The sequence below is a fragment of the Athalia rosae genome, chromosome 2, assembly GCF_917208135.1.
Source record: "Athalia rosae chromosome 2, iyAthRosa1.1, whole genome shotgun sequence".
Taxonomy (NCBI): Eukaryota; Metazoa; Arthropoda; class Insecta; order Hymenoptera; family Athaliidae; genus Athalia; species Athalia rosae.
The window spans coordinates 10,609,442-10,622,522 of NC_064027.1; the positions used below are offsets into that span (position 1 = coordinate 10,609,442).

General features: G+C 45.5%; 1 protein-coding gene across 3 annotated transcripts in view; it reads left to right on the top strand.

Annotated features, from left to right (window-relative positions):
- LOC105684218 (neurogenic locus Notch protein) overlaps positions 1-13,081 on the top strand; it is a 166,468-nt gene that overhangs the window by 97,193 nt on the left and 56,194 nt on the right. For all 3 annotated transcript variants that reach the window (XM_048650944.1, XM_012397407.3, XM_048650945.1), the window contains one exon: positions 11,570-11,926. In XM_048650944.1, the coding sequence (XP_048506901.1) occupies positions 11,570-11,926 (357 nt within the window). The remainder of the gene's footprint in view (positions 1-11,569; positions 11,927-13,081) is intronic.

Sequence of the window (13,081 nt, forward strand, 5' to 3'; positions counted from 1 at the left end):
TACATAAACTGCGGATAATAATGATGACGATGCGGAAATGACGGGGTTGAACTCGTTGAAGTATCAGATGTCCAGATGTTATGATATCAACATTCATCCGGAATTTTGAACTATTCGTGATCCAAATTACGAGGAGATCGGTATGAGCGCTGCAAAGAAAGAGTACCTTTTCCTGAAGTGGATTTCAAATCTTAGAGAACGACAAAGAACGCGATAAAGGGAAAAGGATATTGGGACCATCGGGAGTAACGCCTCGGAGCGATTCGGTGCGCGCGTGCGACGCCGCCATGAAAGAAATGGGACTTAAAATTGACCAGAGTAGAGAATATTTCGGATATTATGTTACATAGATGGCCGGAACGCGTATAGCTTCGTTTCGCCCTAGGCCAATACCGTCAGGATTATCTACCGGTCGAGAAAAAGAGGGGGAGGAAATATCGAAGATCACGAAGCTGCCGAGAGTCCCACCCACCCACTCAAGTCGTCGTAAGTCCGGACTCGTGACCACCGCGGGCTGATATGTCGAACCCTCCCAACCCCTTCGCGTCTGGATCGTTCCCTCTTTCTCCTCCCTCCCCCCCCGCCCCTCCCCCTCCCCTCTCCCGTATCCGTGATATTTCCTCGTCCGTTACGGGATCGGTATATATATCTATCCGCGATGCCGGTATCCCCGGGACTCTCACGAATATTCTTCCCATGATTTATACTCTCGCCTTGGCTGCCCGACCTGGTGGCTGAAAGTTGCCATGCCATGATCGAACTCTTCTTTAATATTATAGTTTCGTTCGTCCGTCTATCTGTCCGGATACTCTTCTCTCAACGCCTGCAACGATCGGCTCCTCCGACGACGTCCCGACGTTGATTCGTTTATTGCATCAGGTACATGATACCGATGAGGTTACATTCTCAATTGTTTCGATTATTCTTCCTTGCGATTTATACCACCTCGTGCGCAGCCTTGCAACTTCGATTCCCCTTTTCAATATCCCTCGCATCCATGTATTACTACCGAACGAATTTTCTTTGTGATGCCGTTATTCGGCGCACCGACGATTCCGAGGGTACCCACTTTGTTGAGTCAATGTTTTTTTTCGTTTTTTTTTTTAACTTTCTTTACCTGAACGCGGCCAAAGCTTTTTCGTTAATGAGTAATTATCTATACGTCGAGTTTTGTATTAACATAACGCCGAGACTTGCGGCATGCGAACGGTAGACGCCAAGTCTATTAGAACATCATCCGTTTTATCCTCTTATAGACCAGTGTGGGCGTCACCTCCATAGGTTTATAGTCTTCGGCTCGTCTTCAACTGTACATTAACATATTGTTGTAGAAAAAAAACTAGCTTTCGTACCCTTTCCTTTTGGTTTTGTTTCCTCGTGCACGATAATCGCCACTTTTGATGCGGGTTCGGTGTATCATATTGTGAAAGGTAGATTTTTCGACATTGTGGAGCATTTCCATGAGAGATTAGAAGGAGAGGATGAGTACCCAATTTCGATGAGGTACTTTTTATCTGAGTTTTGTGTTTCGGCCATTAGAGGGTCCGATGTTTTTTTCATTCGATTGATCTATTCGACGCGTAATTAAATTGTATTCAGATTATGCTTCTGCTTCGTTATTGTGATAATGTGAGAAAGATTTGTTTTTGATTTTTAATAAAAGGAAAAAAAAACCGGCCATTGTTCGCGCTGCGTATAACGCCATTTCTCAAGTACCATACGGAGCTGTAGACATTACGCATACCACCTCCGATAACTATACCGGACAGACAAAAGGTCCCGACGGAGGACAATCGCCTAACTGACTCCTATTGAAAATCACTTTGAAGCTATCAATAGCCATTAGTGGCATTTATAATAATTATCTTTTGCCCCTTGGGTTAATTAACGCTTATGACGCCGTAACTGTCGACGATGAAATTTCACGGCACAACGCGATACCGCTATCGAAATCGTTGACAGTCGGTCCCGCCCGAGTTCAATCGAGTTCAATTAAAAACTGAATATTTCCGAGCGATAAAAGACGTTCCGAACGTATGCGTACCCGTTACTATTCGACAAAATCGCGCGCACCTGGGTCAGCGATTTAGTTGCCGATTTTTTCTTCGTAAATGGCTTGAGTGAAAACGCGATTCTCCAAATTTAAGATCAGTCCGATCAAATCCAGGGCTTTTCTGAGTTGGGTTTTTTTAAATCTCAAGGAAACTTCACTCTATTATCAGACATTCAACAACCGTTTGAAACGGACCGAAATAAAGTGAACGAGGAAACAAATTCGAACAAAAAAAAAAAAAAAAAGAAAAGACCAACGCATCGAGCCCGGGTACGATCTCACGTGGAGATGACGGGTGATTGGAGCGCGGAATAAGGTACGAGTTATATGTATATTACCCATACGCATATATGTAAATCACGAAGGGTACACCCACGCCCTCCTTTCACCCTTTCTCCCGCTCTTTTTTTGACTTTTTTTTTCTTCTTTCTTTCTTTGTGTTCACGTAGGTATACCCACTCGAGGTTCATTGGGTTCCTAGTCGACGTACGAACTATTCTTGGATAGATATAATGCATGCGTATTGTATACATACATACATGTGTGTATAGTGGATATGTATATTCACGTAGAAATTATTACTATAGATTTACCGAGTGTACATGTATATTATATATCGCGTGTGTTGGATTATACCTGACCACAGAAAGGCCACGTACAATCTCTACTTACCGATGTATACCTAATATGCATTCTCGAATCTTGAGGCTTCTCGTACCATATGCAGTGAGAAGAATCTTTTGGATCACCTGGCGGTGAATAGCTCGCGGGTCTTCTCGGTATTTGAGCAGATAAAGGCGACCGTGATCTTGCACTCTACCGCTTCTTGCCAGCATCTCTTTCCCTCTCCGCACGTTTCGTCTTTTTTCAGTTTTTCCTTTTTCTCATTTTCTCCCCCTTTTCTTTTTTTTTTTTTTTCTCTCCACAATTTTCTCCGTATCGCTCCGTCGTTCATATCGCGATTTTACGAAGATCGGAGATGGTCGGAGCGCTACGGCCCGCGAGTAAAATCGTTGCCGCGGTTGCATACGCACGGTAACACTTCTGAAAAATAGAAGCGAAAGAAGGAAGTTTATCGCTCCTCGCGGATTATTTCAGTTTTATTTTTTTTTTATTTTTTTTTGTTTTTGCCGAAGGTGCAGAGGAGAACAAAAGCTATGAACACCGCGATCCTGCGGGAGCGGTACCTGTCCATAAATCAGTTCTGTACGGCGTTGCACCTGGATATATCGGACTGTGTACAGGTGAAATAGCGCCCGTTTCTTCGCACTGAAATATGAGAATAACAACATCTCGACCAGCTACGTGGTGTATGCATTTCTGTCCATGCATATAGTTACATGTGTGTATAATACGAAAAACTATGCGCAGTACGGAGCTCCGGACACGTTGCGCAAACTGAATTATCGCTTCCTCGTAATCTGGACCACACCGTCGGCGACGTACGCGTAACTCGAGATCATCTTTCCGTCCGTTCTCCCTCACGTATCGCGAGCATTCCGCGTAGTTTCTTTCGAGCGAGCGTATAAAATTTCGAAAGAAATCGGCAACCTTCCCAATTCGAAACCTCGTCAAAATTGCGCGGTCGATACGAAGTCCTGCAAGTGTCGGCATCACCTGTAAGTGTACGCGCGAGACGTACGCATACTTGTACGTGACGTTACCCAGTCTTGCAACAGGTGCCATTGTCTTTACCTATCGATAGGAATACATCGACAAGTGTTTTCCGTTGCTTCTGCCCGACCCTCGAATGGCGGGGCTCACGTTCTTCCAGTCAACGTGAGCCGCAGGTATGCCGCTCGATAGACGGAGTCTTGTCCCGTACCTATTTCTTTCTTACTCCAACGTTATTTGACTCTATTGTCGCTGTAACGTCCTTATAGATCTTTCTCCTTTCGGATTTAAACTACGTTACATGTGGACCTGCAGGGCGTAGTCGACAATGCGCTATTAGATACGCCGTCGGGATCCTGGTATTCGAACAATGAGCTCGTCATGCGGCTTCCATTGCTCAATGACAATCAATGGAGCTCGATGTTTGCCGAAGCGCGTTCGCGCAATTGGACGTGGACCGAGCGACGCGCATACCCGCCGTACGTACCAACCACCTATACACGTTATAACCGGCAACGAAAACGCTTCAGGGCCCAACTAACTCGAGGAATCCTCGTTAATTGGGACCAGAGTTCGAACGCTCGTTGTCCGCCGGTGTAGGCAAACCAACAAACTTTTATACACACCTATGTGTACGTCCGAGGCAGCACTCCGCCGAATTAAGTCGTCAGCGTCTCTTATTCATCCTTCCACTCCTCGGGGACTAATCTTCGGAATTTAAAAAGAAGAGATACGTATCGTTCCTGTTCTTTATAACGTCTCGGAACGCGGGGTGACTCTCAGGTGAGGGTCTCGCTGGTATCGTAATCTTCGAGCTCGGGTACACGTCGAGTCCCCGAAGTGATCGAGACGCGGTATTGGCAGGACATTCGAAACGTCGAATATCATCGAGCATCGTTACGCGGAGTAGCGGCGAAACCGGTGAACGGTCCGTCGGGGTAAAAAGATGGAGAAAAAAAAATAAAAATCGGAGAACAGAAGTGCAGAAGTAGGTCGTGTTTTGTGTTTACCTTTTGAGCATTGCTCTCGCGAGGCGGCGCGTGAATGGTTCGAGCGAACCGAAAACCGTCTTTGGCATGTTTGATGTATAATAATATAATGGTTGAGCGCGGCGAAGAGGGAGGCGAAGAAAGGGGACGACGACGATCTTATTCAAGCGTTTCGAACGTTCGTCTGCCGAGGAGAAGTATCTCGGGGAGACCATCGACGCCTTCCACCGCTCGGAATCATCCGTTCGGATTCTTTTCATTCGATACCCGGCGCCGATAAAGCGAGGGTGACATTCCCTTCCACGTACGATCGTCTCACGTGCATCTCAAAATAAAGAACACGATAATTTTCGAGGGGCCCACTCCGGTACGTTCGTAATGTACGTAATAAGACTCGTAGGAGAGAAAAAAGGGGGCGTACTTGCGGGAGGGAATACTTTTTTAATATATAGGAAGACGCCCACGTTAGTTTTTTATATATATTTATACGCGAGGAGTCGTACGATAATCGTATAGGTGCGGTGGTTGTTGCAGCGCGTCACGGACTTCGTATGATCGTGGCGATAATCCAGAAATGGGTTAATATATAAAGGGATAGAACCTACAAAACCGTCAATGACAGAGCGATAAGTAACATTCTTTTTTTTTTCCATCATTATTCCTATCTTTCATCTCAACTACGGTGGTAACTTTCATCTCATAAAATCTAACCCACGATATTACCGGCAGGATTTAGCCACGTATATACCAAGAGCGATATACATTGCTCTCTTCACCGTCGAATGTCCTATGAAAATCATTGATTTTTATTTCAATTTTTAATACATTCTTCTTCGACGGCGTGGCACAACCTTCTCTTTCACGAGGGATAAAACCTGTCCGAAATTCGATCCTCCTATACGTCAATCCATTCTTCCGAAGCCTGTCGAAAGTTAACATCTGAGATACCTTTGCTTTATCTCCGTATAGTTTCCGGTTCATTCGAGCCGATAATCACACCTCGATAATTACCGACGATCGAGGAGATATAGCGAAGAGTTCGCCGTCTCTCTCGTCGTCTAACTTCGTGACCCATTTGCAGTGCGATTCTACCACGCACGACGATCGGGGGTCTTCACTAATTTCTTCCGGTTAATTGTAATTGTTACGTCTTCGTCGACGTGTCGTACAAGGATATTAATAATTTTTGGTCACGTATCCTACGAAAGGGTCCGTACGCCGCTACCGCCCACCGAAATGCGGCAATAAGAAGCAAGACCCCGCTGCTTTTTGGTGGTTCGGAGACGTCGAGTTCTCCGCACACCGTTGGACGGACCCAAAAACTTTGCTGCGTCAAGGATTGGGACGAGGTCGGTTTCCCAGTGGGTTTCATCTCTCCGAACGATTTTCCCGAATAAAATGGATGTACTTCGGGTGGAATCTGGAAGTTTTCGATTCGAGAACGAAGAAACAAAGCGCCCGGATTTTCAGCTCCGTGCGTTTCAGGGCCTCGCGATCCCAGCGGTAAAATCGAGGGGCACTTTTGGGCCAGTATACGAATTGAGAGTCACTGGGTAGCGTAGTCGGCGGCATGAGAATTTTCCCACAGTCCCCACCATCCCACTCTGGGACGCACACCCGCTCTCGCGACGTTGCCACACCTCTTCGACGGAGAGGGAATGCGCCGCACGCCACAACGTCGAGAGAAATGGAAACAAACGCCGTATACCGTCGCCGGACTAACTATACTCACCGGACTCGCACTATACTCAAATAGCCTATACAGCCGAGTAAGCTCTCTTGAAGCAAGATACCCCGTAGAACGAGGGTGCGCATTTCATGCCGGAGAGAAGGACGGTCGTGTACATACACATTGACGGAGATACCCCACCGTTCCATTAGCGTACACCCGACATGGCCGGAAAACTAATCGTTCGCCAAACAACGATCTCCAGTAAAATAGACAACCGTTGCAAATGGATCACATGTCGAACGACGTATCGATGCATTTTCACACAAACGCGGTATACTTTGAACGTGCGAATCTCTTCGTATCACTCGGTCGGTCGCATTTCCTGATTCTCATTCGATCGATTCGGATGATCCGGAACACGGGGTTGGCAAACGACGCAGGTCCCTCCACTCGCCGGAAAAATGCCATACTTTTTGAACACCCTGCGGTTCTTCGTAAGATCCTCCGACTCGCGCGGAACAACCAACGCTTGATGAACATTGCAAATGGTTTCTTCGCTTCCATCTCACTCTTCCTCTCGTCATCTGTTTCTCTGGTTTTTTTTTCTATCCACGTTCTCATTTTCTCTCCTCTCATTGTCAGCAAGAATACCGGGAAAGGGTGAACCGCGTCCCCCTGCACTACGGTAAACGGGCACGTTCTCCTCGTTCGAATATTTAGACAGACCTTCCAGTCGTGTGCTACGTGTATCTGGAACACTACTCGTTAAATAGCTACTAAATTCTAACGTGTATGTACGTGACACGACGTACGTATGCGATACACATACTAACGGAAATAACCGCGTTCCGATCTCCGCGCCATTCAACAACTTCGTTGCAACGCGTGCGGGTGGATGAAATCGTTTATCTCACAGTCGCTTAATTTTTGGCTCGTTCACGAAATTCTTTACATCGGATTTCAGGCGCGTTTCTCGCGATCGGCGAAATTTGATTTCGTCGCTAGCGTGGATGAAATTCCCGCATTCGTGTCACCCCTCCGTTTCACAAACGGAATTCGAACCTCCGTTGCACGTTTTTTCTGTTTTTCCGTTTTTTTTTTTTCCTTCTCGTTATCTAACGTAGAGTTGAATGGAAGAAAAAACATAGAAAAAAAAAGAGAGAGAAGTAGAGGAAGAAAATAGCTACCGCAGCGCATCCTGTAGTAAGGAAACCCTACGTTATACTCCGAACATATCACGTTGAGTATCGAAATTTATCAAGCAGCTGTTTACCACACCACCACCGCCTGGATTCCTATGTCTACTCTGCATACTTTAAATTTTCAGGGGCGTACTTAGGTACGCGACTGTCGTCTGCACACGCCCTAAACTTATCCTACGTATCGAGGAATTCGGTCAGAAGTCGGTACCGAGGCAAGAAAAAAAAAAAAACAAACTCGAGAACGAGAGAAATGACATGTTTTTTTTTTCATGCAGACGATTCTCTGTAGTGTGAAAAAGGGGTGACAGAAGCAGAAAAATTACCACCCTAGCACACCGGTGATACGGATAGCCGGTTGATTTATTCGGCACACTCGGGACACCTCCCTATTTCGATCCCCGCCACCGATATTTTCAGGGGTGAGGCAGACCTGGATGAAAAAATGATGAAAAAGAAAAAAAGCGAACACGAACAGGGGGGTTCGAGGGTCCCCCTTCGCTAATAACATGCGGGTTTATTTCCATAAGCTGACCGCTTCCCAGAACGAAACTGCCCTCCTTGACCGGCCAACCAACCAACACGGACTCGGCTGCATTATGGTTTTTTATAAACAGCTAGCTGGAACGTACGTGCGTGTACGACACCTACACCGAAAGCTCGAAAGGAGATCGTTGCATTCGAGAATCCGACGCGTGGGCGAACGACCGTCGTACGAGTGAGCGAAACTCCGATCGGATCGACAAACGATGAGGAATGAAAGAGAGACGAGGGGCGATGTGGGTGTACGTTATTCCGAGCCGTGTGTATGAATCAACGGTGGCCCATGTAATTGTCATTGGTGAACCGAACCGAACCCTTTCCGCGCTCTGCAACGTGCCGTTTGTGCACCGCGCGTCTGTCCCATTTGCGCCACACATACGATGACACGTCTACACTCCACGTATACATATAGGTAAAAGTGTATCGCTCGTTATTGCACCGCGCTTGTATAATAACGAAAAACGTCAAACGACCCGCCAAGGACTCAGTAGTCCTCCGTCCCGACCACGTTACCTCATCGCCCCCAAACAATCGTCTGTTTCGTTTTCATTCTCTTATCTCATTTAGTTTTCAACAATTTTTTGATCAGTTTTACGATCGTACGTACGCGTAAACTCGAACAGACTTCGAAGAAGAGAGGGAAGAAGTTACATAAAGTCGTTCGTCGACTGGGAATCCTGTAGGAAATCCGGGTATCGTTCGACGATGAATAGTTTCTTGTTCGAATTTTCTTTTTTTCCTTAAAATCTAGTCGGATGTCAAGCGTTCCGGGCGATACAGGTACGTTGTAACCCCCGCACGATGTACGGCACACTCGTACTACGCACTGATAAAGTTGCCATTTAATGCTCTCCTTGAATTTATGCTCGATTCGGTACAACGCCTCATGTCACGTAGTCGTTCCGCGCACAGGTATGTTTTCCGTGTACCTATGTACCGTATACCTGTGCGTGCGGAACTACAGTGTACATATTATATTATATGCTCGTACGTGTTATATACGTATGTACGCCGTTTCCCTGAAACATGTAGCGAAACCCTAACGAATATGTTGTCGCATATCGTTACAACCCGTGACTCGGATCTAAACAGCGGATATACCTCCTCGAGCGATGAGATGCATCGAGATTTATAATATTACCGTGCAGAAGTGTTATTGAAAAGAGAATCAAAAGCAGATACACAAATAATTATTTTTCAAATCAAAGGATCGATTTCAATTTTTTTTTTTTTTTTTTATTTTGAACGAAGGAAAAAACAAATCATTATTCCACGGTGTCGAAATAGCTAAAGGCGCGATTATGTAACGTAAATATGTAAGGAGTTGTTTATGTAGTCGTACGTGACACGGCGTGATTATGTATAAAAAATAATCGACTTCCTTCGTGTTATCCTGCGACGCAGGTGGTGGCTGTCCCAGCCGAGATTCGGCCCTACGATCGGGCGAGGCTTCGCTATCGGGTTACTCGCGTCACCGGGATTGCTGTTACGACGAAAAAAACAAAAGGGAAGAGAAATTTTTTAAAAACAATTTCACGTTAGCCATGGGTGGGACTCGAGGAAACAATATCTATAGTCGTACACCCAACAGATTTCAGGGCGATGTTACGACACAGGATATAGAAGGATAAAAAAGAGAGTCTCGAGTTCGATATGACGCGATCATCCCCGAGAGGAAGTAATTGAAAACCGATACAATGCGGAGACCCTAACAATTGAGGGGAGAACATCAACGATTAGAACAGAGGACATCTGTAAATTTTCTTCGACAATTTTCCACGATTGAATTTCCACCGTTGCAGTATCGTTAGCTCCGATTAGTTTGCACCGACGATATCGCGCGAGGGTTCGTTGTCGCACGAGACGGGATCCGATAGGCGTATACCGTGCGTCGTATTCGTCCGTATGTTCACGCGTACGTGCAGCGTCTATTGAATAGAAAAAGTGTGAAAGTACGACAGTAATTATGTAGCTGCTGGGCGGCTCATTATCACCAGACGTCCGATTGTGAGAATCCGGGCCTAATACGGATGTGGTGGCGAACAGTTCCCACGTGGCTATCACCTCGACCGATTGATGTCGTCCAGCAGCAGTGCAGCGTAACGCGAGCACGCAGCGATACGCACCATAACGCGAGATCCACGCGCCCATAGATATCGCGCCAAACGTACACCCGCGCCCGCTATCAACGGCGTCTTTGCGGTCGACTCGTTTCCTCTCCTCATTTACTTCTCCCGGTGATAAATTTTACCCCGGCGGCCCTCCTTAATTGTACACGGAGGTATATATATGATGTTTCATTCTCATCAATGAACTTTGCCAGTTATTTTTCGTTATCCAGGCTCGATTCACGTCTCGCGTTATACGATTAATTCGTTTCGACTCGTTGTCTTCGTTGTACCGTAGGTGTAACGAATGTAACTTTGTTTTTTTTTTTTTTTTCAACAACGTCGAAGCTGCATCGAATCGATCGATTGAAAAATTTTGGAGAAATGGGAACTCGCACGATTTCCTCGCCAAGGGCGGAAGCGGAAAATTTTTATCATCATTGTCGAGCAACAGCTTTTCCTGACTACCGCGGGAGGACAGCGAAGAACGGGGATGATCGTGCGTAACGTTTTGAACAAGAAATTCCTGCACCGGAGATTGACTTTGTGAGAGAAACTGATGATAAGGGAAAAAAAAGATGGAACAACGAGGAAAGATGAACGAAAAATAGAAGGAAACGATCCGAGAAACGTAGGAATAGAAGTCGACGAGTCGTTGACCCTTTCGCGCGAAGGGATCGAGTCGATCGTGTAATATTGGCCTCGCCTTAGAAGATTATTGCGCAATCTCGCCGCGGCTGAAAGACTTGCATAGCCAAGGTCACGGAGAGGAGCGTCGCGAATCCATTTACCCGCTATCTAAATATTTGAATTAACTTTGAAAAGATACGCCGATTATCACGGATGTCACGGTCAAATGTTCTCCTCATTTTATACCCCCCGACTCTCCTCCCCGCCTCGTCTTACGATCGACCAGGTCTCCTCTCCATTACTTCCTTCTTCTATACGTTTACCAGCCGACGATTTCGGTCGACCGAAAAATTTTTTTTTCGATCGCTTCGCAACTGTTTGACGTGCATGAAATTCCTCCCGAGAGTTATCGACGGTCGTCTCGTGATCAGCTATTATAATACAGATACGCTTATCTCCAGAGTTTTAGAGTTCCCATATATTTGTAATACATCGATCACTGGAATATATATAATACACTATACCTGTGTCTAAATAAAACCTGTCGGAATAATATTTATGTATATTATAAGCGTGAATAGTTTATAACGAGGATTAAATTCGGGAAAGGTCAGCTCAGGTTTTTGCCTCGTTTATAATAACGAAATAATCTTCGGCTTCTTTGTCGCAAAAATATATCCATACCTGTGAAAAAGTTATTCGAAATTACCATGGATCCTTTTCGCATACTTGATAATCATTTTTCAAATTTATTGTTCCAGGATTTCGCGGTGAGAAATGCGAGGAGAACATCGACGACTGTCCAGGTAACCTTTGTCAGAACGGAGCGACGTGCATCGATCGGGTGAACGAATATTCCTGTCAGTGTCCGCCAACTTTTACGGGGACTCAGTGCGAAATCGACGTGGACGAATGTTCGTTGAGACCGTCCGTCTGTCACAACGGAGCGACCTGCACAAATTCGCCGGGAAGTTATTCCTGCATTTGCGTTAACGGCTGGACCGGAACCGACTGCAGCATCAACATCGACGATTGCGCTGGCGCCGCATGTTTCAACGGTGCAACCTGCATAGACCGTGTGGGAAGCTTTTACTGTCAATGCACCTACGGAAAAACCGGTAAGTTATCATCCACGCGATTATCTTGAAATAATTATTTTCACCTAAGGACAACGAATATCGCAGCTGATCTCGGAGGACGATTAAAAACGAAAAGATGCAAAAGTTTCATCTGGCACGTTCGGATCTGGTTCTCATCGTTCGTGATCTTTTTTTTTATTCTTCCATTTTGAGTTCTCATGGTTCACGTGAAAGTGAGATACTCGTACACACCTGTACATACATTTCAGCTCGCGTGAATTAAAAACGTACGTGTAACGCACAACGTTACAGATTATAATTAGAGAGAATGTTCGTGGACTATAGAATCAGTCACTTTTTATTTCTTCCCCAGTTTCTTATCTCGTGATTTATTTGAGTTATGTAATTCGCTTTTATCTCGATAACATCCACACGAATATATCTCGCGCGAATCGCTCTGGTATCTTGGTAAATCTTTCCTCGGAAGAATAATTAATCAATTATACCGCGATGATCATTCGTGTCTTTTTCATTCGGTGCATCATATTGTTTTTCGATTTTTCGCATTCTCAATTGAATTAACAATGCTTTCCGATCGTTGTCATTACGTGCCATATAACGTAACCTCTGCACCGTCGGCGAACCATATAGAGCTGCGGGGTTTAATTAATTCTTTACTACCTACGGCCATACCGGTCCATCGGCTGATCTTTGTAACGCTTCGTTCGACCATCGGTCGATATTCTTTAGCCTGCATGAAACCGATGCATGCGCGCTGTTACTCGCCAACAGAACTCTACCTATTCGAACATTAGCATAAACTAATTGAATGATCGCACATACCGCGTATCCCAGCTTTTACGTCGCAGCATGTCCGATTGCCTGCCGTCAGGCGGCACTTTGCCTATAGCGCCACGTTCATTGACGGACGATTGGTTTCACTCACCCATATAGCGCAAATCTGGCGCTTGACGGCAGGTAAGAAAAAAAATATACTACGGTAAATGAATAAACAAACAATAGCGATCAGACAATACCCAGGAAAGAAAACGGAACGTGTGCAGTATGTAAGGAGTCTTCGAGACCCCTGCGGACTTGAATTTCACATGATAATTATAACCGTTGTATTACATAAAATTACAAACGCATATTCATACACCTGTACAACGGCGTGTGTCAATTAGAAATTCGTGG